General features: G+C 43.2%; 2 protein-coding genes across 2 annotated transcripts in view; one reads left to right on the top strand and one right to left on the bottom strand.

Moving 5' to 3' along the window:
* The window catches only part of Jazf1 (JAZF zinc finger 1), a 144,052-nt gene extending 121,661 nt beyond the window's left edge, over positions 1 to 22,391 (top strand). Inside the window, exons 3-4 of the mRNA XM_010628281.3 lie at positions 15,790 to 15,959; positions 20,020 to 22,391. Of these exons, the coding sequence (XP_010626583.1) occupies positions 15,790 to 15,959; positions 20,020 to 20,196 (347 nt within the window). The 3' untranslated portion in view covers positions 20,197 to 22,391. The remainder of the gene's footprint in view (positions 1 to 15,789; positions 15,960 to 20,019) is intronic.
* A 1,392-nt stretch (positions 22,392 to 23,783) lies between these two features.
* Tax1bp1 (Tax1 binding protein 1) overlaps positions 23,784 to 26,849 on the bottom strand; it is a 79,295-nt gene continuing 76,229 nt past the window's right edge. Inside the window, exons 17-18 of the mRNA XM_010628280.3 lie at positions 25,019 to 25,101; positions 23,784 to 24,426 (exon numbers count right to left, since the gene is read on the bottom strand). Of these exons, the coding sequence (XP_010626582.1) occupies positions 24,225 to 24,426; positions 25,019 to 25,101 (285 nt within the window). The 3' untranslated portion in view covers positions 23,784 to 24,224. The remainder of the gene's footprint in view (positions 24,427 to 25,018; positions 25,102 to 26,849) is intronic.

Below are 26,849 nucleotides of genomic sequence, written 5' to 3'. Positions count from 1 at the left end.
TTGTGGCCAGCTGTCTTGAGTCTCAATACCTAGTCTCTCCTTGTGCATTATAATAAAAACTATCCAAAATATTCTTAGGCAGTTCAGATGGAACGGAATTTAAGTGCCTGATGATTCTGGAGTCCTACTTACAAACACGTTAACCATTGCATTTCTGTGTAAGACTGGTCGGTGCGCAGGGCTTTCCCTCATTTTTATCTTCACTTGCTTGAACACTGATTGGCATGGTTTATTAGGCCATGTCTCTTCCTGTTTTCAGCCTTTAATAGATGTCTAATAATAAACACTTAGTCTTGTTGTTATTAAACCATGGGAAACTTCTTGGTTATCGCTATGTGGCATTTATATAGCATCTTTCACTTGGTGAGATGTTTTGTAGAGTTCTCTGGGCTGGACTGCAAGATTTGCATTCTGACAATACAGGTGTCCGGAGCAACCCTGAAATGGAAAGGGGACGTGGGAGAGGAGAGGAAAGAGCCAGCCACCTCTATTCTGAAGAAGATTTTGTACTGAAGGTGTGTGTGACTGTCAATTTGGGTCTACTCTTTGCTGGGTACCATAGAAGGTACCATGTATAACTCTATCCTCTCCATAGCTGCCTGCTGTTGTGGCTTTCATTTACCAGGCACAGAAACTTAAAGGATGTCAGCAATGCCTGATGCTCTACAGAGTTTAAATGTTGGTAGTCTGAGACCAGGGCCCGTGCTATCATCCAAAGGCAGCCTCACTGCCAGAGTTGATGCTTATAAGTCACAGCAATAGAGAGATCTCAGCAATAGAAAAGAATCTAGTCCTCCAAGGAAGGAATATCATGCCTTTGTCCAGAATATACCCCAGCAGGGGCTGGGGCAGCTCCATAGTTTGTCTGGGATGGGTGGTGAGAAATCCCCATGAGGTTGACCAAGAACATCATGCCGGCACAGATGAGTCTGAGGGTGGCATCATGCGGCAGAGACAGGTGAGGCTCTGGGCTAGGCAAAACACAGGCAACACAAGCCTGGGGTGAGGGGACTTGCAGGCCCCAGACCACATGGGGCATGGGCTCTCAGCATCAGAGCTGCCATGATGACAGGGTAGGCAGCAGCCACAGAAATGGAAATGACCATGCCCTTGACAGTGAGCAGGGAACTGGTCAGCTGTGTCAACCCGCCAGGACTACAGAGCCTCTGACACTGACCCAGATCTTGAAAAAGCCTTCCGTAGCTTCTGTCATCCTGCTTGACCCTTCAGCTTGATAAACCACCCGGCCTGCTCACAGAGAACATATTAACAGGAAGTACTGACTGCAGCAAGCCTTGGTCTAAGCAGCTGACTAGACATGCGCTCTCTAAATGGGCTGTGGGATCCATAGCAAGAGAAGAAAGTGGCAAAGAGAAATGGGTGAGTTGCCCCAGGCCACCAACCATATCCTTGAAGGAGCCAGCACTGAACAGTCAGACTGTCAGCCCCACTATGGCCTCTTGTGGCCTTGTGAAATCTACCAAAGAACTAAAATGCAAGCAGGGCCAGGGATTTAGCTCAGAGGTTCCACTGCCTGCCTCACAAGCGCAAGGTCCTAAGTTCCATCCCTGATACAAAAAGAAAAAAGCAAACCACAAGCAAAGGCACCACCAGGGTCCCTGGGCACACATGGGAGTAAGCGCACGTGAGGAAGAATGTGCCACATCAGGGCGGGCACTTGGTCCCCACGCGGTGTGTACGGGCAGGCCTGGAGCGCAGTCTGACTCTTTTCATAACAGGCTGACAGCATCTCTGAGTGAGAAATTCTTGTCCCTGCAGTTTCTCCCAGTAAGTTTTTATCAGTTTGTCACCCACATAACGTCTGACCAGATTTAAAAGTGGCCCTGATGATTACGAAGCCTGCCTGCTCTGTGTGCTGTGTAAAAACGATGTTGCTGGTACTTTTAGGAAGCTGCCAGTTACGAAGTCAAACAGCCTTCTTAAAAACCAGAAGTACTCTCATAAAACTCATTTTTCGTGTGGCACAGGCTGTAGTTTCCACATGGGACGAAGTGTGAAACTAAGCTTTTACTGGGTGATCTGTAAGATCCTCGTGAACTTTCAGTGACTCTCACAACCTTACTCCCTGGAGAAACAGCTTATTTTCTTCGTTGCAGTGCATTTTCATATCCTGGGCTGCATCTGGGAAGAGACAATTACTCTGATGTAGTGTGAGCAGGTCTTTGTTGGCATAGCCTAATTATCTCTCATCTTGGTCCCTGCAACACTTTCTCGCTATCCACACTCTCCCCCTGCCCTCCTTTCGAGCTGAGCTTTCTCTCGGCCTAAGAATATCACCTTGTCTGTAGGCAGGCTTGTCTCTAATTAGGAAGGGAAGCACTGTGCCGATCCCAAGCTCCCACAAGTACATAACACTGCCCAGAAGACATAGAGCTCCACAAAGGCGGTGCTGCTCTGCTCATGCTGTCCTCAATCCTCATTGCCTAGAGGTGGGTGCCCTTCTCCTGCCAGGGCCAGCTCCCACCTCTGTGCCTCTTCAGCGCAGCCACGGACTCTGGGCATCCGGCTCCTACACTGCACACCTCCTGGCTGGAACGATGGCCTGTCTTGTTCATCCCCATGTCTCCAATACTGTGAATGAATTCATGAAAATAAGTTTGGTAATCTAACCCTCATTCAGCATTGGATTTCCCAATACATTAGAAACCTGTATCCTAATCTACTGTATTAGAAATGTAAACTATATCATTTTATACCCTTCACTTTAGGTGAATCTTCTATATAGCCAGATTATTTGTTTGTTGTGGGTTCTCTCCCTCTCTCCTTGTTTTTGGTGCTGTGTGGAACCCAGGTCCTCATGCATGCTAGGCAAGTGCTTTACTCCTGAGCACTTAGCCAGAGTATTGCTTATTTTCTCAGCCTCCTTACCTTGTGGCCCCTGAACAGTTTGGTTTTTGCAGTCATATTAACCAGGTTTCACAGAAGGACAAAGCTAGGGTTTGTGTGTGTGTGTGTGTGTGTGTGTGTGTGTGTGTGTGTGTGTGTATACCTTCACAGAATGAGACTCCTAATATTATCAACATAGTTCCTTTGGTTTAATCATACCCAAATTGTAGAATTGCAGCACCTAGTAAGTAAGCATAATTAATATATAGTTGCATGCACCGCATAATAGCTCACCATCCTTCCTGGGCCTGCAGGCTGTACTGAGGACCTGCTCAGACCAGGCACTGCCCTGGGTTCTTGGGCACAAGAACAAAGCCTCCCCATGGAAATTCCCTGTGAGCAAAGGACGGTGACAGGAAGAGGAACCAGCCAGCTGCCTCTGCGCTCACCCAGGCTTTCTCCTGCTGAGGCTTCAGCTCCTTTGCTGTCCAGGCAGCTGCAGCTTGGCAAGTCTGACCCAGGCACTGGCTACAAGATGGCCACTCACCCCTCACAGACACCAGCCATCCTTTGCCCAGCTGCAAGATTGGATACTGCTCAGCAGCCTGATGACAGATGAAGCACAGGGTCCAGGGTGCCCTTCAGGGTCGCTCTTAATTCAGCAGAATAGCTCTGGGTGACCCGTGTCCATTCCCTAGAAACAGTTCACCATTTGGAAGACAAAGATTGAGAATATTCACATTCAGTGCAACCTGGGTCCAAAAGGATACCAAATCAACGAGAAATTTCTCCAGCTGTCCCATCTGCTACACACACCTGTCATCATCATGTCTGGGACTGTCAGCTCCCACACTTCAGAAGCTGCTAACATCAGATTGGCAATAGTGGGCCTTCCCAGCGGCTGCAACTTTCTGGCGGGGTCGGGGTAAGGGAAAGGGCAGCGCTGGCTGTGCTCCTACTGGCTCTCACCACACCTCATCATCTAAGACTACCTCTCTTTCTTTCTTAGCCTGTTTATAATCTATATTTAAATGTTGAGTACAACTGTTTGGAAGTATTTTCCTGGATGAAATGCTGGTGCCTTTAGAAAGAAGTTCTGTAAGCTGAGATGCTATGGCCAAAAACACTTTCATGTTTTACATTGTAAGAATAGTACTTTACATTGAGACACAGAGCATCTCTCTCTCTCTCTCTCTCTCTCTCTCTCTCTCTCTCTCTCTCACACACACACACACACACACACACACACACACACACACACACACCTGAAAAGAAATTCCTAAGCACCTCTTATACTCTGATAGGCAGTTGTGGTGCTGCTGAGATAAATCCCCAGCCCTTTCATTTTATTTTTCAAATGCCAGGCACACCCTACTAAATCGATTTCATGATCCGCTTCTGGGGTCTCAAGCTGCACTTTGAAGATACCTCCCTGGACTCTGTGGAGAAGCAGGTCCTACAAGTGGCCTGCTGCAGGAATTCCAGAGAGTAAATCTCCATGAGTCTTTAGCAGCAGTTAGAAAGCAGAGGGAAACCAAGTCATGTTGAGCTGCCCCACAGGGACATTGTGAGACTTACGACTGGGGTGGTGGATGGGAGGGCATCTCTGAGTTCTCTGCTGTTGTGAAGAGACATTTTCATTTCTCATTGTTCATTTTTTTCCTAAAAATAGGGGATTTTTATACATACGAAACAGTACATAGAAACAACAAAGGAGATGATATGTTCTTGCACTTCTTGGGAAATTTCTTCCTCCTCTAACTAGAATGGAGAGCTGGGAAATCAGATATCAAGAGAATTGTGCTAGGTTGGAGCATCCCAAGGGAGAGAACCCTGCCAGGGCCACACTCCACACTCAGGCAGCCCAGGGCAGTAAAGAGGGCTGAGAGGACCGTGGTAAGGGCTGCTTGGAAGTCTGCAGAGGGGACAGTAATAAGGGGCCCATGAGAAAATACCAGTGTTTTCTACGTATTGATTTCTTTTCAGCTGTTTTTGAGAGCATGCCTATTTAACACATATTTTCTTACTAATTCTTTGTGGAATTGCTTTAAAATCTGAATTTCTAATTTTCAGCAAGCATTGAATAGTCTTTTTTTTTTCTGGCATCAGGAATCAAACTCAGGACCTTGCACTTGCCACTCAGCTGTGGGGCTGCTGAACTGCATCCCTGGCCCATGCTGAGTTAATCTATAGATAAGTCTTTTGGGCCATGCACTTAGGGTGACATCCTTCCACCTCCATCATAGAGAATGAAAGAGAGAAGTACCAGCCTCCTTGGTACAACCTTCAGCCCTTAGATGACAACAGTCATATCCCAGTGGCCAGGTGCCATTAGGGCCATGTTCTCCTGGCTGAGTCCCTGCTCTGTTTACAGACTTGGTACTTGTGACTTGGTGTCCCCAACCTTCAGCTGCTGCTCTCCCTTTATCTGTGGACAAGCAGGAAGGGGCAGCAGCCAAGCATTTCATGAACTCATGATGTTTATTTCTTTGCCAAAAACTGACACAGAGACACACAGTGGGGAATTGGACTTCGGCATCGCACTTGCCATCAGGAGGCAGAACTTGAAGCTCAGATACCTGACTTTTCTGTCCTCACTGTGCCTTTGTCAGTGTCCAGAGCTGGAAGGTGTGAGTCACAAGTGAGTGAGTCCCCAGCACAACCCTAAAGGATGGCTCAGAAAGGACAGGGAGAAAAGAGAAGCTGCGGAGTCTCCCTGGAGTCGAGTGACCTGTGGCCTCCGACTCCTAGCAGCCTCCAGGAGCCAGGTGGAGGGCCCTGAGTCTGCCAGAAGGGCTCCGAACTGCCAGGCAGGCATGAGGGACGGGACACTCCCAGACCACCAAGACGCAGTTCACCTCTGTTGAGCTGGACAAGAGGAAGATGTGGAACCTGAGGAGACGGGAGCGTATGTGGAGGATGCCTGCCGGGAGCGTGTCCTTCAAGCAGGGAAGAGGAGGAAAGCAAGGCAGGGTGGGGAGACGGACGCCACATGGGTTTGCACACTGGCAGGAGGTGTGTTCTCCCTCGGGGAGCTGGGTGAATTCAAGGAGGCGGGACTGACCACCAGTTAGGGACGCAGGCTCCTCCCTTTAACTGCCAGGGCGGACCTTTGTGAGCTCAAACAAGTCACTCCCTCGCCAGGCTCCCATCTGATGTAAAATGGAGGGACCCTTAGTATCCACTTCCTAGTGATGTTCTGAGGTTTAGATAAATTAATGGATGTCTGGTGATTTGAGCTGCCTGCATATAGCGAGCGCCAAATAAGTGTCTGTGGTTCTTGTGACAATAGTGATGAGGAGGAGAAGGAAGATAAAGATGGGAAGCAACGACACAGGCCATAGGTGCTTATTAAGTCCAAGGGAAATAAAAAGAATGCACACGTTGAATGCTGATGACACCAAATACTGTAACGGAACTCTAATAGGAGGGTTAGGAGGATGTAAAAGATTGAAATTCTTACCTTGCACTATAAGAAATCATTAGCAGTCCAGAAGCAACCAGCAAAAACAAAACAAAACAAAACAGTAGTAGGTGGCACAAGCCTGTAATCCCACTACCTGGAAGGCTGAGGCAGGAGGACTGCAAGTTAGAGCCCAACCTGAGGAACTTAAAAAGACCTGGTCTCAAGACATAAAAAAGGCAGGGGGGTGTAGCTCAGTGATAGAGCACCCCTGGATTCAATCCTTAATACTGCAGGACAAACAACAACAACAAAAACAGCAGCGGAGGCATGATGTTTAGAAATGGAAGGAAAATACTGGGTTAAATACTGGTCACCACAGGGAGAGGAGGGACCAGGGATTCCTCTCTTCATAAGCTTCATAAAACCAACTTATGTTTACCGCGTACAAGTTCATTTTAACTTTGATTAAGGAGAACAAGATTGAAATTTAAAAAGTAATGAAGAAATACCGAAAGGGCACAAGAGAAGTCCTCAAGGGAGCCACAAGGAGTAGGGTGACAGCTGCTGACTCACTGGTCAGCGATGTGTGAAGATCAGTGAGTCCAAAATGACACCGGAAGTGGGAAGTTAATCGAAAGTGTGAAGTAGCTGTAGTGTGAGAACATGAGGGGCGGTGGCGTGGATAGGACTTGTGCGCTGAGAAGCAGATTTCTGTTTATGAGACACGGTGTTCTTTTCCCTGAGCCAGCAGGCTAGGTGTTGGAGTGAACCCCGGAGTTCAGGGAGAGAAGGAACAGGGCAGGGCTAGGATGGAGCAGCCAACGTGCTTGGAGAAAGACGACTTGGGGCAGGGCTGCGGCAGGCAAGGAAGGACTCCTGTCCCCACGAAATGCCCTCTCCAGTGACCCTTTAATCTGGAGAGCTTCAAAGTGGCAAGAAAGACATGGACTGTAAAAGTCTGTTTGGAAAGCAAGCAGACCTTGACAACACCACAAGAGTCCGTCTCAAGAGACAAACCATTTCCCTGACGAACCATCTCGTTCTGATTGTATCCTGACCAAGACTCCCTGGGTCTGTCAGTCCATCGGTAACTAAGGGCCTCCACCTGCCACTGCCTGTGGTCACCTCATCTTTCTTTGAGGTCAGGTCCAATTCTTGGAGCCCCACAAACAGCAGCACCAAGTATAGGAATAAGATCTAAAACCAGCATCTGTAATGAATCATTGTGATCACGTGTCTCTTTCTAAGGTATTTTAAAGGGTAACTACTAAAGTAATAAAATTGGCGTAACTTTATTGAAATTTATAGAATTTGAATGTGTTCAATGCTTAAATGTATAAGACCAATTAGGTATTTAAAAATTATATTTTCTTATTTAATAGCATCTGAATATTTATGTATTTATCAGATTCAAGGATATAAACATTTAACATTAAGCCAGGTACAGATTGTTCTTAAGTTTTCTTATTTTAAAATAAGTAGCCATTCAAACAAGATCCGGGCAACTAGGACACAGAGGATTTGAAGTAGGACATTCGGTTGTTTCTTGCTACGAGAAGCCATCAGAGGGTTTTAACCAAGAATGTCTTCAGTCCATTTTTAACTTTAAGGCAGGGTCTCCACATCTTTCCCATGCACTAATCTAAATTAGAAATGGATCAAAGATCTAAAATTAAAACAGAAATACTACACCACCTGCCTTGCAAGCTCAAGGACCCGAGTTTGATCCTCAGTGCCAAAAAAAAAAAAACACACACACACACACACACAAAAACAAAAACAACAGAAACAATAAAGCTACTGAAAGAATAAGTAGAGGATGTAGGAGTTGGCAAAGACTTTATGTAAAAAACCCAGACTGTACAGGAAGTACTACAAAGAATCAACAAATGAGACCTCATCTTATTAAAAAGCTTTTGCAAAGCAAGAAAAACCACCAAGAGAGTAGAGACAACCCACAGTGTAAGAAAAAAAATTTACCAGCTATTCATCAGACAAAAGACCATTATCTAGAATAAATAAAGAACTCAAAGAAATTATGCCCCCCAAATTTAAAGACCCAATCCAAAAATGAGCATTTGAAATTAAAAGACACTTCTCACATGAAGAAGTAGAAACAGCAAATAAATGTATGAAAGAATGTTCAATATCACTGGTCATTCAGAGATGCAAATGAAAACAATGTTGAGATTCCATCTCACTCCAGCAAGAATGGCTGCTATCAAGAAATCAACCAATAATAAGTGCTGGCAGGGCTGTGGGGAAAAAAGAACTCTTCGTCATTGTTGGTGGGAGTGCAGACTTGTGCAACCACTGTGGAAATCAGTGTGGAAATTTCTCAAAAAATTATAACTAGAGGTTTCATTTGGCCCAGCCATCCCTCTGCTGGGTATCTTTCCAAAAGAATTAAAAGCATCATACCACAGTGATATATGCATACCCATGTTTATAGCGGAACAATTTGTAATGGCTAAATCTTGGAAACAGCCCAAATGCCCATCAACCAACGAGTGAGTAAAGAAGATGTGGGTTTTTTCTACAGTGGAATATTGTTGTGCCATAAAGAAGGGTGAGCTTCAGCCATTTATAGCTAAGTGGATGTAACTTGAGACCACACTCTTTAAGTGAAGTAAATCAGACATACATGTTTGAGTGCCATGTTGTTTCTCTGGTGTGAGAAACTGAAAGTGGAAATAAGGACTGAAATGTATAATAGATATTGGGAAATGGGAAGAAAATGTTCAAGAGGGAATGGGTACAAGGGAGGGGAGAGGGAGAAAGGAATAAAGGGACAAGAATGAAGAGTGAAAATAGAAGAAAAAATACAAAGAGGGGAAAAAGGAAAAGAAGAGGTGGGATGTATCATATACAGGTGCAAATTTCCTATGATGAGTATTATCATTGTGTACCCCTAAAATGTACTAATAAATGTTTTGTTATTTTTTAAAAAAGGACAGTATCTCACTCAGTTGCCAGGCTGCCCCTAAATTTGCGATCCTCCTGCCTCAGCCTCCCAAATAGCTGTGATTACAGACAGGCACCACTATGCCCAGCGAAAATTTTTTTTAATGACTGTGGGTGAGGGGGGTCAAGAGTAGAGACTGTGTAATATTGGGTCCTCTTCCAACTCTTGAGTATTCACTCATTCATTCATTCAACAAACACATGACCTTTGGCTCCATATGTGCAGACACTGCCCTGTGCACTATGACCTAATTAAAGATAACGATGAAAAGTTGGCAGATACTAAGAAGGAAATGGACATAGGATCCTGCAGTTATTAGGAAGATATTACTTCTGGCTTGGAGAACTAGGACCACTCCATAATTAAGGAAACGGAGGAGAGTAACATTCCAAAATGAGCTGAGGGCCGGGATTTAGCTCAGTGGTTCCGCTGCCTGCCTCGCAAGCACAAGGTCCTCAGTTTGATCCCCAGTACCAAAAAACAAACAAACAAACCAAAGTGAGCCAGGACCCAGGTACAAGGAAGGAAAGGATTTTCCAGGCATGGTGCATGGCTCCCAGAGCTAGAAGTGTGTCTTTGACATAATAAAGCATTGCCAACTAATTTACACTATGGTTGCTTCAGCTCCAATAAATTGGGTCAGTACTAATAAAGCTCATTTATAATGATAAATCTATAAGGCAGAAAGGCAGCTCTGCTAAAGTATTTGTCAGAATTCAACACCCCAGGAGAGTTTCAATTTGTCACTACCGTTGTCACTTCTGCACGAATATTAATGATGTGCATTGTAAGAAAAATCTGGCATATTGGGCTTTTGGAGAAGGTTGATTTGTTTTTATCTGTAGTCAATATCAGGTGTTTATGACTGCAGACAATGCGAGCCCAAGGATACAGCAGAGGGCAGTGTGGGCAGAGGGGAGTGGAAAGGGTGGATCTGAAATCGGCCCTAGTGCGTGAACACAAACAGCAGAAACAGCAGAAGTGGGCTTGGTCTGGCCCAGATGAGCAGCCATGCACAGGGTGTGTGTGTGTGTGTGTGTGTGTGTGTGTGTGTGTGTGTGTGTAAGGGTTCCAGATCACCTTGGTGTTTTCATGGAATTCACAAAAGTAACTGATTTTTCATCTCCTTGGCCAGCAACCAGTAGAAGTTTCTCGGCTGTCATGTAGAATCGAATCATCTTCGCACTGAGTCCTGTCTACTAGTTTTTTCATTTTCCAAGTTGAATGAGTACTGGGGTCACATCTGGGTGCTGCTGTCAGCTGCCAGGGTACCCACCTTGGGCCCCCACAAGCAGGGACTGTGAAACTGTGGAGTATGAGAGTGGAACATACAGCCCAAGAAAGACTAGTGGCTGCCAACTTCTACATGTGAGGTGCCGAGTTATGTTATATTTTCTTGTAGAAACTCAACATTACCGAATGTCATTGTGAAATTGATTACTCATATGAAAGACAGAGAAAGTTTTTTTTTTTAAAAAAAAATAACTCATGGTTAAAAAAAAATTAAAAACAGGCTGGAGATTTAGCTCAGCGGTTCCGTGGCCTGCCTTGCAAGCACAAGGACCCGAGTTCAATCCCCGGTACCAAAAAAAAAAAAAAAAACTCATGATAGCGTTCACCTATCATCCCAGCACCGTGGGAGGCTGAGGCAGGAGGATCACAACTTTGAGCACAGCCTAAGCAACTTAGCAAGACCCTGCCTCGAAAAAAAAAAAAAAGCATCGGGGATGTTGCTAAGTGTGAATGAACCCTAGGTTCATTCCCCAATACTGGAAGGAGAAAAACAAGCACCACAAACCAAAATCAAAACCGCTGTCACTGTCCTTCGAGAGGCTGGACTGAAGTCTCCTGGATGGCAGGGTCACAGTGTCACTGGGCATTGCCTGCTGCTTTCCACAGGCTCCTGCACACAGGCCGAGGGTGGCCTGCAGTGACTCCCTAAGTGTTCGTTTCCTGTCCCCAGTGCACCTGCAGGGCTCTCAGCACATCTTCATCCCCTTGCGCTGTGGTAGTCAGCCTGCAGATACTCCGGGGCTTTGGAACTGAACACCCAAGTTCCAGCCTCAGTTTCTCCTGTTTCCAGTGTGACCTTTAGCACATCCCTGGCCCTGCCCTCTGTTAAATGGGGAGACAGAGGCCATTGGCCAGAGCACCCTTCCTTCTACCAGCTTCCCAGGGAGAACCCCAGGTCTGAAGGACAAAGGCCTCTCAAGGTCTTCTGTTTCCACAAAGACCTGTGTAAAACAAAATTTGCTCATTCTTAGGAAGCTACAATTTTTGTTTTAAAAAAAAAGCAGCTAGCACAGGTAGGTTTAAGTTTATAGGCAACTGCTGGAGTTTAAGGAGTGTATGGCTTAAAGCAATAGGAGTGTAAATCGAAAAGCCATCATACACTTTCCTACAATCTTCCCATCCAGCCTGTTTGCACGAAAATCTAGCAGAGTATGTGAGAGAACTAGCTGGACCAGACTCTCAAAACCATGCAACTCTGATCAGAGCATCAGCAGAAATAATCATCATCCCAATAAAAATGAGTGCTTGGCCTCTCCACAGCCTCAAACTGACGGTGTGTGCCTCTCTGAGCTGTGGCTCTGTAGCTGGCCTGCTGGGTGGTGGGCTCAAAGAAACACTGAATCTTTATACTTACTTGTTACATATGTATTAAAATTATTAATGCATATATTAAGATGCCGTGTTTATTTTATCCTTTCACATGTGCAGTCCATAGCAGTAAATAAGTGCACACATATGGCATTCATCTTAGAAATATTCACACACTCATTTTGGGGCAGTGTCATGATTTTCATCAGTTAGGGCATAGGGCAGAAGAGTTGGGAGCCATGGCTAGAAGCAGCCTCGCTCCCTCTGGGCTCACTGAGTGGGCAGAGAGTACCCTGGGGGCTGCTGGGAGCCCTTCCTTCTGAAGCTGGCATGGAGACAGCTGATGGAGCAGAAATTGGAGATGAGTGAGACCACGGCTTATTTTTCTCTTTTGGAAGGACCTAAAGAGGTTAAAGCGAAGGAGAGAACTTGGCCCAGATGGTTCTGTAACTTGGTGTGTGACTAGCTTGCGGGCAGCTTGCTCAAGTTGTAAAAGATGTTTGGAAGGAGGCTGAAAGCAGGTGTGCCGTCGCCCCAGAGCCTTTCTTCCATACTCTGCCCTCTGGTGGCAGGGGCCCAGGTGGGGACACCAAGTGGACACTGGCACTTAGTGCAGTGGCTTCAGAGCCACGTGACCTCTGCTGCCAGAAGGAGAAATGGCTGAGTCAGGCCACTGAGGGTTCTCTCTGATGAGAGGGTAACATCCGGGGTAGAGTAAGACAAGCAAGGGGAGATGCCCCATGTGTTCTGGTCTAAACTGCAGCTGTACGCCCCACCTGGCCCGGGAGCAGGAGCTGGCTTCAGCTGCTCGTGCGGGAGTTTGTGTATTTCCTTACCAAATATTCCTTTAATGCTTACCTGTGACAAGCATTGTTCTAAGCACTTCGGAAAACAAGAGCTCAGTTTTCTTTCCGACAGCCTTAATAAGTGAAAACTAAAGTCCACTTCCCAGATGTGGGGCCTACAGCTCAGAGAGATGTGTCACTTGCCTAGGCTCACACAGCCTGTCGGTGGCAGCATCAGGCCCAGCCTGGTCCCTGTGGCCTCACAGGAGGCGAGAGGTGGGGACCATCTTTGCTCCGCTTGCATTGAGCCCCAGCACATAGGGCCTTGACTGCACGTGGAATCCTGCATTTTGTCTGGCTGGGGTTCCTAACTCCTTCAAAACTATTTTTATTTAGTTTCTAAGGGGCTTTTCTAAAATCATCTTATATTTTATATGTAATATCATATACTACACAGTAATATTATCACAGAAGTGATTTTCTTACCTTACCACATGGCAGTCTTCGTGCGCCAAGTATCCCATAGACATTAGTTCCGGTCTTTAAATTAGGCTGCAAAGGAGAGATGTGCACTGTTCCATGCAAGGCAAAATGAAAGCCAAGTAGTCGGACCTCCAGCCTTCAAAAGCCAACCCACAAACCTAGGTCTGAAACAGAAGCATAAACAGGTTGAGCCCTGACCCTCGGGCCTGCAGTGCAGCGACTGACAGGTGTGGCCTGCTGTTGTCCCTGCTGTCACAGCCTCCCAACATGACCCTCTGCTCTGTAGCCCAGCTTCGCTCGCATGGAGCTGGAGGCCATGTGGTCCCCAGGCGATGGTGTCTGCAGCTCCAACCCTCTGGGTCTGGTCCCTTTTGACCCGTTTAGAAGTTTTATCTTGCACTGGGCTTCATTAAGCAATGGTTGCTCACAGGTTCCCACCCCCACCCCCAGCTGTAAATGGTGGAGATTCTTAGTGTTTCATTTCAGTTAACAAATTAGCCCAATAAGATCCTAGTGAGATAATTGACAATGTGAAATAGGAAGAAAAGGGCTAAAGGTGTAGGGAAAGTGGGAAGGGTAGGGGAAAGGTAATAAGGGAAAAGAAAAAAAAATAGGAGAAAATGGAAATAAAGTGTTTGTAAATGGGGAGGGGAGGAGGGGGTGAAGGGAGGGCAGGGACGGGAAGAAAAAACTAGAACCAAGACCTGTTATGTAAAGGTGCAGGATCCCAATAATGAATGTAACTGTACAGTATACCTAAAATGTACCAATAAACTCAAGAAAAAAAAACAAGCCCAATTAGATGGGTAAGTTAGTCATTCTGACTTTCTGAAGTCCCACTGGAAGAACTTTGAGAAATAGCATTTATAGTTTTCTAATAGCAATTTAAAGGACACCAGCCTGTGGCGTCTGTTTAAGAGGGAACTGTCTTAACGCCCTGCTTAGAAACAGACTTGGAGATCTGCTCCTGAAGGCCGTGGGAGAGGAGCTCCCTGTGAGCATTTCCAAGCTGGCTCTTATTCTGGGCTCTAGTCAGGTATCACAGGGTTACCTGAAACCCACGGTTAATTCTAAACCCTCAGTTTTACCGCAGTGTTTTCTCTGCAACACCTCCCCCTGCCCCGCCACCCTCCAGAGTTTCTTGCAGGCTTTGAAGAAAGACTGATTTCCGTCATGAGTGGTAAATGGTAAAAATCCAGCAACTTGGAGAAAGTTGAAGGGGACTTCAGAGGAGCCTTAAGTGCTGCTAGCATAAGGGGCAGGGAAGCAACTGGGAAAAAGTGACACCCCTTAATGGCTAATTAGGAATGCAGAAACATTTTACCCTTGGGGAGGTGTTTGCTCAGTTTCCTAGTGTAAGTGACAGTGATCCCTGCCTCATTGGGTTACTGGAGGATTAAATGAGACAATGCATATAACATGCCTGAAATATAATAGGCAGTCAGTAAGCGTGAGGTCCCTTCCTTCCTTCTTGGACCCTTTCAACTTGTAGTCTCAGATGCCCGCATCCATGTCCCTGGCTCAACTGCTCTTCAAACAATCTTATTAATGCCTATTAACATGAAACCCAATAAAAGTGCCAATATTTGGTGTTGAAATAATTGATGTAGCAGAGCGAGCCCGTGAAGCGCCCAGGCAGGCCCCTGGTGCAATTTAGCCTCACACCTGGGGGATGAATTTCACAACTGTAATTGCTACCATATAATTCTTATTAATGTTGTGCTATAATTCCTATTTATTCTGCGGGACTTGTAAATGCATTAGGACTTGTCAACATATTATTTTACACTGTTTATGATCTGTAGAATTATGTTCTTCAGGGATGTATTGTACAAAAGCACAAAATAAATGGCTTTGGGCCTCATTAAAAACACACAAAAAGTGGCTGCTTGTTAAAGTGGTTCTCCACCCCGGCTATTCTGGACCGAAGTCAGTAGACTTAATTCTTAGCAGAGCCCTTCGCCTTTAGGAATCTAAGAGAATCTCCTCTTGTTGTGTGCCTGGAAAGGAGGGTGAGATAAATATGTAGGGAATTGCTTTGTCTTTCAGGAGCCACACCTGGATTCTGCCACTGCAGCCTAATCTCTCAGCTCCTATGATTTCTGTCCCCTTGCTCCTGGCTTGAGTAACCCCTTTCAGCTCCAAAATACCCTCAGCATCTTCCCAGGTCAAATCTACACACAAAAGTTTTGAAATTGAAAAAGTACAGAATGTAACTCCCTCCCAGAGCTCTTTGCATTCACTAGGCTGGTGTGAAGTTAAGGGGATAGCGTTCTGCCCACTGGGGTGTCAGACACTAACTTGTGTTTGTGTTGAGAGGTGTCTGCCAATGCTGGGGCTTTTGTTTTTGTTGCTTTTTGTTTTCCTACATTACTAGAGATTGAACCCGAGCCTTTGCCCCCTGAGCCGCATCCCCACCTTTTTCTTGTTCAGACAAGGCCTCGCTCTCTTGCCTCATTGATGGCTATTTTTGTGGGGCCTCAGAGCTTTCCCAGCACTTTGCAGTCAGAGTTGGCCACCGTGTAATCAAGCTGAAGTTCTTGCTCAGCCAGTTCCTGGACGCTGTTAGCAGGGTGGTGCCAGGGTCCAAGGTGGTCCCTCCAGGCCAGGGCAGTAGTGGCTGGCTGTCCCCTCCTCCTGTTCTGGGGACACAGGGAGTGAACTTGTGGGGAGGTAACCACTTTTCTCTTCTGCTCTCATAGGCAGTGAGTATGATGAAGAGGAGGTGGACTACGAGGAGTCAGACAGCGATGAGTCCTGGACCACAGAGAGCGCCATCAGCTCCGAAGCCATCCTCAGCTCCATGTGCATGAATGGAGGGGAGGAGAAGCCTTTCGCCTGCCCAGTTCCCGGGTGTAAAAAGAGATACAAGGTAAAAGAGATGCCACTTGGCTTAGCATAACTGCCTGGTAGAAGGACAAATCTGTAAATAGCCATTCCTTCCTCATTTTAAAGAGAGTACACAGGCTAGAGATAGATACATCCTCTCCTGCATCCAGCGGTTCACACCCTTTGGGCACCTGTGCACACAGCTGCCCTCGGGAGAAAGCTGCCATTTGCTAGGGATTCCCCTTTGCTGCCTGTGCAGGAGCTAGAAGTCAGAGATCTTGTAAGAGAACCGTGTTTTTGATACTCTTCAAAATCACGTCTTTTTTTTTTTTCGGTATCAGGAATCGAACTCAGGACCTTGCACTTACAAGGCATGTGCAGCACCAATCCCTGGCCCTCAGATTCATCTTATTGGGGATCTGAGAGACTCAAATGCAAGGGCTGGAGGTGCAACTCAAAGGAAGAGCCTGTGCTTAGCATCAGCATGCATGAGCCCCTGGGTTCTATCCCAGCACCACAAAAGCAGGCTATCAAACGTGTCAACCTCTTTATTTGCCAAACCCCTTTTCCAGTGGATGGTTCTCCAGGTGGCTCACAGAAGACCACTTTGAAGTCATGAAAGCCACAGATGGCTTTTCATGGAGCCCTTCTGGAAGATTTTTACCTCCCAGCTGGGGCAGGTCCTGCTTCCTTCTCCTTCCCGGCACGAAGGGAGAAAAATGCTTTGGGTTTTTCCCCTCACCCAAACACCATCTTCACCTTTGGCCTCCACTCTGTCAGCCACGTTCCTGAAGTCGCATTCTGGATGTTGTGGGCAGTCAGGGGTACCAAGTTTTACGTTAATAAAAATCCTAAAGACAAAACAATGAGGAAGAGAAACACCCACAATATTCAAGTGTGGATCCAGAGGACATTTTTAAAAACTAGCAACTTTCCCACAGGGTGTTATTCTTTAGAAGCCAAGTGTGAGAAATGTAATAATGAGAAACTTGTCTGGTGTAATGGATGGCATGCTAGCTTACCTGTGGCTCTGCTATTTTTTAAGGTTTGAAAAATGTGTGACGTGACTACTTCTTACATTTGTCCTTCTTAAATATTTGTCTCTGAACAATTAAAAAAGTTGACTTCAGTACTCTTTATACTGGCCACAGAGATGCACCACACACAAACCCATACTACAGCGGTAAGCGGTCCAAGCCCTCGGTCTGTGTACCGTTAGATTTTACCAGGCGAAGTCTGGATGATCTGTTTCAACTCAGACACAAACCCCAGGATGCGGATGCGCGAGTCCAGATTCCTGAAGGCTGCTGAGGTCAGGTCAGCACATGTCTCAGGAGCCTGTGTCAACTTCTGTGTCAAAAGGCACGGAGGCGGCGGAGGACAGTTGCTTCGGGATGCGAGATGCCAAAGGCAGGGTTAAACAGGCTTCTTCCAGAGAAGGGGTGATTGTACCTGCGCACGCTGATGCCTGTATACAGTACAATTACAGTCTTTCTTGCTTTTAAAGCTTAATTTTTTTTTCTTTTGAAAGACTAGAAGCTTTGAGTATTTATTTTCAAGTTGCCTGCCAGTCATTAGTATTTCTGAAAGTTCAAACTCTTTCTGGGAATGATGCAGAAACTTCCATGACTCTTTTTAGATCACTTTTCTTCCCACTGCCTACATATGAATGGATAGATGGAGGAAATATCTAGAGTCTGATTTGACCTTGTATAAATATTGACATATGTGGACGTTAAAGCACAGTAACAAAGAGAAAAGTACATTCTTTAGCCAACTCTGGAACTAAACATATTTCCAAATGTGTATTTTTCAGATATATTGGGTTGCTGTGTTTTCTGCATAGCCTTCATCCATGTATACAACACTTTCATCTTCAAGGCAGGAAAAGGCCAGAGAACCTGCTAGGACCACCTCGCCTCCAGCCTGTCTTATTCCTTATGAACTCTGAATGTGGTTTCCCGTTGGACCAGCTTTAGCAGGTTCTGGTTCCATACCATCACTAACCAATTAGTTATAAAAACACAGGCCTGGATGGAGTTATCTAAACCCTGATGCCATCTCAGTTACTGTGCTTTTTATTTTGGTTTCTAATATTGTGACAAGGTATGAGTAGTAGAGGGCACAGAGATAGTTGCGTTTTTAATGATCCACCTTGCAGCAAGTTCCTTGAAATCAAAGACATGAAATGCCTCGTAACCTCTCAACCATAGAAAAGGAGACTAGGATCTCAGTGAAGATTCACTGAGCTAATAAATAGGATGTTAGCAGTTGCTCATTTCTAGCATTTGTGAGCCAGAGGTTTCTACCATGTTAAATTTGGAACTTGTTGTTGTTGTTTTAAACAGGGTCTTGCTATGTAGTTCAGGCTGGCCTCAAATTCACTATATAGCCCAGGCTGGCCTGCAACTCATGGCAACCCTCATGCCTCAGCCTCCTGAGTGCTAGGAGTACTGGACTTCTGAAGTCTTTTCTAATGGTCATAAAACTATTATCTTTCTCTCCCTCCCAAAACACAGAGTTTAAAATACAGTTGTGTCACTGACTGATACAGCTAAGTAGGTCTTGCTTGGATGCAGTGACTGTAGCCACCAGTCACTGACTGTAGCCACCAGTCAGTGACTGGCTGGAGTCATCTGAAGGCTAAACTGTGCCAGGGTCCTAGGTGCCCTCTTCATTCACGTACCTGTGCCTCTGTGGGACGGCTGAACAGTGAGGGCCAGGGAAGGGCCAACCACCCAAAATCTTGGTGGGTCTGATTCTGCCACTGCTACCTCCACTCCCTACCCTGCCCCATAAAGTTCTGCTCCCCCAGAACAGGCCTCTCAGCAGGACTGGTAAGGTGCTTCCTCCTGTGAGAAAGGATTGGTGCCAGCAGGACAAGGTGAAGGTGCAAAAGGCCCAGAACCAGTTTTTCGGCAAAGAGGCTGTTTTACTTCAACTTACTGGGCAACCTCGAGACTGTGAACAACAATAATCTTGTGGCTACTTGGTACCCTTTGGTTCATCAAAGTCAAGCAGGGTTCCCTACCATGGACTTTAAAAAAGAAGTATTAGCATGTACTATAAATCTCCAAGAGGAAAATGTGATGCTATGTGACCATTAATCCCGATGTCACCTTCATTGGATTAAAAACGCCTAGGTTAGTAGAGCACTCTGCTGTGTCCGGGAGGCTCAGGGAGCCATGGGTGCCAATCCAGCCCCTCACCCTTCCTCTCTGGCACACTTGTCCTGCTCTGCTCTGCAGCTGCCATGGACTAAGCAGCTTTGCTGTACCAACCATGATGTTCCTGCCTCACAGCCAGCTCTCTGTGGACTGGAGCTGCCCCAAACAGAGAGCCAAGTGAAACCTCTCCTCCTTTTAAGTTGTGGGTGTTGAATTTATGTCCAGCAATGGGAAAGATGCCTAGTACATAATATTTTATGATTTTTAATAGCAATCCTCTCAACTTCTTCCAAAATAATGTCGGGTATTGGGAAATTCTGTTCTAACAAATTCACTCGCCACTGTGCTATACATCAGGGCAGCCTATGAAAAGCGCAAGAACATTGTGTTGGAATCCTTTACTCAGGGATGTTATTATTTAGTGTGGTAGGGAACTGGAAGCAAGACAAACTGAGTTTCCAACTCAAAGTTATACAAGTGTTAAACTCCAGGATTCCCTCTAACCTCTTTCATTTTTCTTTAGGAAAGTACTTTATTGGTCAGCCTGAGGATTTTTATATGACAGTCTATTGTTAACTGTCTTTAGAATGGAAACAGTTCAGAAAGAAACAAAGTTCCAGGCAGAGGAAACTTTACCATTTGATCATTTCACATAGTGAGTCCAGATCTATACTGTATGTATAGATCCCCAGTGCTTTCATTCTCAGAGTAACTGAAGGATGTTTGAAGTCTCCTTGCATTACCTGGTGTTAACACCACCACCAGACTATGCTTGAAGGGTCACAAGAACTGGAGTGCGTGCAAAGCCTACTGTCTATTAACAGCTTGCCACCCAGAAGATGTCTAATTTTGCAGTCTGGACCCACATTGGGGTTTTCCCGAGAATTTGACAGATGTGACTCCATCTCATAAGTAATATTTTTGTCCTCTCCACAGAATGTGAATGGCATAAAGTACCATGCTAAGAATGGTCACAGAACGCAGATTCGTGTCCGCAAACCATTCAAATGTCGATGTGGGAAGAGTTACAAGACAGCTCAGGGCCTGCGGCACCACACAATCAATTTCCACCCCCCGGTGTCGGCTGAGATTATCAGGAAGATGCAGCAATGATATGCTGGTTGTAACTGTGCCAAGACATCCTCACCAGCAGTTGCTGATTTTGAAAACAGCCACCTTTTTGCAGGGGAAGCACTCAGCAACCCTTTAAAGAAACAGAATTAAATGCATGCTTTAAATTTTTTCTGTAATTTTGGAATGATGTATCTTTGTAGAGTTAATGATTTTGTACATTTGCACATGTAATCATCATACCCATTTTCATTACTTGGATATATAAGGTGCTAAATAAAAAAAGCTCTAGATTCTTCAGCACATTTCCCCCAAAACAAAATAAAATTGAGGGCATGTTGCATATTGTTTAGTTGTATTGCAGTGATATCGATTGGGGGGAGGAGGGGCTAGCACTGAGAATTTTTTTCCAAGATTGTAATGTGATTGAAGTTTTTCAACACATCGACTCACCTATGTTCAAAACCAAAATAATACCTTCATTATTGAACTGGTTACCATGCCTTACATAATGGAGTTAGTATTTGTGAGTAGAAAGACATTAGGTAATGGAAATATAAATAAAAAAGAATGTTTAACATAATATGCTAAAAATATTTTCATATTTAAATAACATGCATAAAAGGTGTGCTTTCTGTGTTTTATATTATCTTGCAAATCCTTTTGCCCTTTAAAAAGCTGAAAATCTTGCCATCTGACTTACCAATCATTTGTGTTACAAGTGGCGTTTTTGTACAAAACATTCTATTCAGTTCACTCATTAACACATTTGTTGAGTGCCTGCTGGGTGTAAGGAATTCAGTTTGTACATATTGTTATTTGAGGACCAAGATAACAATTTAGTGAAATGCTTCTTCCCTGAAATCTGTTTGGAAACCAGTGTAAATTTTGTGTGTGTGGAATTTAGGTGTAGCTTCATCTTCCGATGGAGTTTTAAAGCACTTTGTAGTTCTCTATTGCCAACAATTTAATGTTTATGTGTTGCCAATTCTTGCAGCCACTGCCCTAACCAACCTGTGGGTTGCAAATCAGAATTAAAATTGTAAGCATGTTTCAAAGAGGAACATTTTTGTTACTGCCCTAATCGCTTCTTTTTCATGTTCATTGTGTTTTGAGACTTACTTTAAAAGCACTTTTCCCATCACATTGTGAACGTCTGCATAACCATTGGAAATGTCTGTTTAGCTTTATAAAACATATTGCTGAAATATGAAAATGAGCCTTATTGACAATTAAGTGCTTCTTGCAGCAGGTGGTCAAAGAAGAGTGACTAAAATGACCCTAGAGTGACCTACATCTGGACCATTCCTGAAGGTTTCCTCACCGACAGTACCATCATGCCTTGAGTGTTCTTTTCTCCCAAGTGCTATTCCTTAAACACGAGTTTACCAATTGCCTAATTATGCAATAAAATTGTTTTGAGACAGCTAACTGCCCACAATACACACTGGTTAAAAAGCAAACTCGAATTCCTTGTAACTTTCTTCCATGTTCCCACTTGATGAGAAATCTTACATATGGCTGGGAAATGGGGTCCCTCCTCAATTTTTCAGATATTTTGAAAAGATGACAGTTCTCTTAAACAGATGGGTTAGCTTCTATATTCACAACTTGGAATCCCTCATACTGAGAGATTTTAAGGTATTTATAAAGACACCGCCCATTAAAAATCTCAGCTCTCTGAAAAGTGGTCTTGGTCCTGAATATACAGTGTTATCTTAGATGTTTAAAAGGGTAATCCAGACATGAGAATCAACTAGTTGGTGCATAAGTTGGCTATTTCATATCTACCTACAGTTGACCAAAAAATTTTAAGCCAGCAATTATTGTTTAGCTTTGCTCCTTCTAGTGCAGGAAAACGCAGGCTGGATCAGTAGTTCAATAGCTAAACAGTCATAAAATAGTCATTGTGCATGTTAAATTTCTTTCAATGACAAAACAAATTCCAATTTCTACTTACTTATTCATTGTGACAGTATTACTAAACAGGTAAGGATGGGAATATTTTGTTATACCGTGTATAGTGAATGTATTGTACCGTGTCTGTGAAAACTGTGCTTTAAATTATATTTTCATATGTTTTGTTGGGGACAGAACACATTAAGTTTGAAAGCGACAGAGGTTTTACAACTGAGGGCAACTTAATCAAAATTCCTGTCAGGAAAAGCTGCTTATAAATGTAAATGAAATCACATTTAAAATAAACTGTCTCTGACCCAAAATAAATCTGGCTCTTTATTTTCATTAGTGTCCATTATAAAAACTCATATCAAGTTAACCATGGAAACTAATATATTTGGTTCAGTGCTTTGTTTTACCTTAGACTGCCTACGATTTTGCAGAATTCAGTTCAAATACAGATATTAGAGTGAATTATTTTTCTGTCACTAACAAATTATCATAAGCTTGGGACCAAACACTATTTAAAAACTAGTAAGTTGAATATTCTCATTTCAGTAATAGTGTACTGTAACATTCAAAGAATGTTTTTAGATTAGTGTGGCTCATAATTAACTGCAATGAAATGCTCAGTGTTGAACACATTTTACCTGTCGTATAACTTAACATTTCAGGAGCAGCTTCGGTGCTTTTCCATCTCCCATGGTGGCTGCAACCTAACAGCTGGCATCTGATGCCTAATACTGATTTTTCTCTAGACTTAAAGCTTTTTCAGAAGATTCCAACAATACACAAATTCTCCTACAAATACAAGTGACATGGTATGTATGCATTTCACATATAGCACTCCAGAAGGCCACAGTCTTGAGTATTAGATTAACTGCTTAGTTTGCTCAGAACAAACTTCAACATCGGGGTGGGGGGTGATACTGAGGATCTAATTGAGGACCTTATGTCTTCAAGGCAGGCAGCGGCACCAGAGCTAAGTCCCCAGCTCCAAACTTCAACATTTCTGACAGCTATCAAAGTAGCAAATCAAAAGTCAGTTCTTTAAATTCTTGACATTTACATTATTAGAATAGAGAGGAATATACAAGTCTTGTTTGTTTGTTGTTTTTTTGGTACCAGGGATCAAACTCAGAACCTTGCATTTGTGAGGCAGTCAGCAGCACCACTGAGCTAAATCCCCACCCCAGAAGTTTTTTTCCAATGGCCCAAGCCCCGCCACAAAGTTGAGGATGCTAGGTTAATGAAAAACTATTGCAAATGTATTTGACAATGAAACTACTATGGACCTCCAAAATGTATCCTCTTTAATGTTAGTATGAGTGCTACACAACAGAGACATAACTCATGATACATCTTACTTTGATTTGGGTTTATACGTTACATTTTTAATCACTTATTGAGACTGTTATTTCAAATAATCTCATCAGGAAAATGAGAAAGATTCTGATACATATTCTGTGATTTTTTTTTTATACTACAACCACTGTTATGAGGTCATTTAATACAAAACAAATTATACTGACTCATCCATTTGCCCATTCATTATAAATACAAATTAAATGTAGTTTAAAAATATTCTCTAAAAATTTGTCAAAATTAGCAAAATATACTTTCTATTTCTAAAGTCAACATTTCACATATAAAAAGAGTATTTGCAAGCATGTGATATCATTATACATGCAGCTCCATTTCTAAAAATTTTAAAACTATCATGGGATAAATTGTGGACTCTTCTGATTCAAAGAATTACTTCACAAAACTGTTAATGATCAATGCTTTTTATTACATAATATTTAGTAGTCATGCTCAATCAACATGATCAACAGAAACTTGTAAATACTCTGCTAAATAATCTAGCACACTATTACATTTATTTTCAGTGTAGTAACATTAAAATAATTCTCCTATCCTTTATTCATACAATTTTGCAAACTGGGGAATAAATAAAGATAGAAACACAAAAGAACTTTTCTTAAAGCAAGTAAGATTAACAGAGGCTAAAATTATATTTATTGATAAGCCAAAGACTGATCCTGACCCTAGTAACACCAAAATCAAAGTAGCTCTTAGAAAAGTGCTGTAGTGGTGCATGACAACTTAGTGGTCTATCTGAGGTGATATTTTTTTAAACTGCTAACATGTATTAACTCAATAAAAAGTAACTAGTCAAAGTTTAGAACATTCTGATCAAAATGGGTCTGAACATGCCTTTCAAACCCCTGCTGGTCATAGTCAGGAGGGAACTGCTCACTGCACATGGGGCACACCTTCCAGTGACTTTCCACGTGTTCTTCAAATTTGCTCTGATCATAGTTGGGAGGGAACATTAACTCACACAAGGGACACTTCTTGTGAACATCAAAGCTGAAAGGAAGAGGAAAAAAGAATTATATCTTATAATAGCAATAACTGTCAGTATATAAAAAGTTACATTTATCTAATTAGCTGATATCCATACCAAACAGCCTATTTTGAGTCTTTAGTTACTTCAAAACCTCTTTCTGCTTTTAAAGGCTTGCTATACAGAGAGAATGGTATACAGTAGCAGTTGGTTATTTTTAAAGCCTCTACATTTAGTTTTGCATTAGACCAACAAAGAAAACCTTTTTCATTAAAATCCACCAAAATCCAGTTGTATTATGTGTAATGAGACTTAATGCCCAAAATTCCTCAGGTTTAACAGAAGGGAAATGCCCTCTGTAAAACTAAAGGGATGGATACAAATCAATAGTGCTCATTTGTTTTTAACAGCTAGGAGATTTTCCGGCACCGGTTCTCAAGGACTTCATACCTTGGAACCATCCAAAGGCAGGTTAAAGCATTACTGCTGGGCCCTGTAGCTGGAGCTGCTGGGGACCTGGGCACTTGCATTTCCAACAATTCCCAGGAACTGTACCTTGAGAACCATTAGTTTTACACTGTCCTATGTAATTCTAAAAAGAAAGAAAATAATTACCTGGAGTCAAAGCAAAAGCCTGCTCCATGCCCACGTAAGTGCTGGCTTGATGGACCCGGGGGAGTGGGCACATTTTCATCTTCCTAGGCAAAAAGAAAAAAAAAAGCAATACTGTGAGAAAGTGAAACCAAATATAAATTGTTCAAGTAAGCCTGTATTGACTGTATATAGGAAGTAAAATTACAGACTTAAATTTCAGAATTTCACTACAGACTAATAGTTTCGCCTTAATATCCAGTCCCGCCCCGTCTGTAGGGCACACATCCTAGGCTGCACGGTGCCTGCAGAAACTGAGGCTAACACCGTGCATCTGCATATCTCTGTGCTCCTTCATACAGACCTATGATAAAGTTTAATATAGGAATGGTAAGAGGGCTAACAGAATAACACGGTAAAACAAAGCAATATACTGTAACAAAAGTTTTATGAATAAAGTCTCTCTGTTCCTCTCAAAATATCTTAATGTATTTTCACCTTTTCTCTTAAAGGAAGCATTTTACAGCTTTCTCTTTGGCATATCCAAACTGCAACAATCCCTTTTCCAGGGCTTTGGACCCACTGTTAAGTAAAACAGGGTTACATGAATAGAAGTACTATAATAACTTACTACTGAACATATTTTGGCAGTGAAAACTAAGAGAGCTACTAAGTGACCAGTGTATGTATGACAGATATAATGGACAAGGGAGTGATTCATGCCCTGTATGACATTTTAGCACACAGAGAAGCATGCAACTTAAAATGTAAGTTATTTATTAAAATTTCCACTTAATATTTTTCAGACCACCACTGACTACATGTAATGAAACCACACAAAGTAAACCACTGATAAAGGGAATAGTACTATAAAAAAGGAGTAAAATGGGGGCCAGGGATTTAGTTCAGTGGCACTTGTGTCTACCTCACAAGCACAAGGTCCTTAGTTTGATCCTTGGTACAAAAAAAAAAGTAAAATGGAGAAGTACCACACATGTGTATATAAATGAAGCTGAGAGCAGTAGCTTTTGAACCTATTTATATACACATATTTTGCTGACTTTTTATTATTACACAGACTGGGTGACTACTTCTTAAATGTCTCAAGACATTACTGCTCTAACTACTCATTTACTAACTGTTAATTTGCAAAAGAAAATATTTTAACAGGATGCACACCTACATCAACTACACAATGTACAGGAATCCTAAATATAGGAAAACTAATAAAATATATGTGAATTTGTATATATTCCTGGGTACACATGATGGCAAATCAAAACTAGAAAACACTTTAACACAAAACAATGCAACAAACCACAAGCCTTAAAACTGTTGAACAAATTCAATATTTGATTAATGAGTTTTTAAGTGAGACTTCTAAAAATAATAAACCTGAGTTTTAGTCATAAAGAAACATTAATATGGATTCCCATCCCTGCATCCCGGTCATTTTTAGAAATCTATACATGCTACATCAATACCCAAACCAGCCACTTCATTGAAACTGCCCTTTATTTTCTTTCTCATGGCAGCTGTTAGCTGCACCTGTGGCATGACCTAACAGCACACAAGCAGGGACAGTAGGCACTAACCAACATCCTTTATGCTGGGCAGTCCCACCTGCTGCTAGTAATGGCTAGTCAATGGGTCATGGAAAGAGGCACCAAAAGAGTATAGGTGGTATAAAAATGCAACGTGAGTGAACAAACCAAAACAAATTAAGTATTTTGATGGGTCCTGGCCATCATACTGACAAATTTCCCTTCTTGAAAGGTAAAGCAGAGGCTTTTTCTTTCCTTCATCTAAAAAAATGACTTGTTTACATCAATGATTGCTAGAGGGTTTATGTGGA

This window comes from Fukomys damarensis, unplaced genomic scaffold (assembly GCF_012274545.1).
Source record: "Fukomys damarensis isolate Sample0158 unplaced genomic scaffold, DMR_v1.0_HiC HiC_scaffold_4, whole genome shotgun sequence".
Classification (NCBI taxonomy): Eukaryota; Metazoa; Chordata; class Mammalia; order Rodentia; family Bathyergidae; genus Fukomys; species Fukomys damarensis.
The sequence above is the reverse complement of the archived record's forward strand: the minus strand, read 5'-3'. Positions and strand labels throughout refer to the sequence as shown.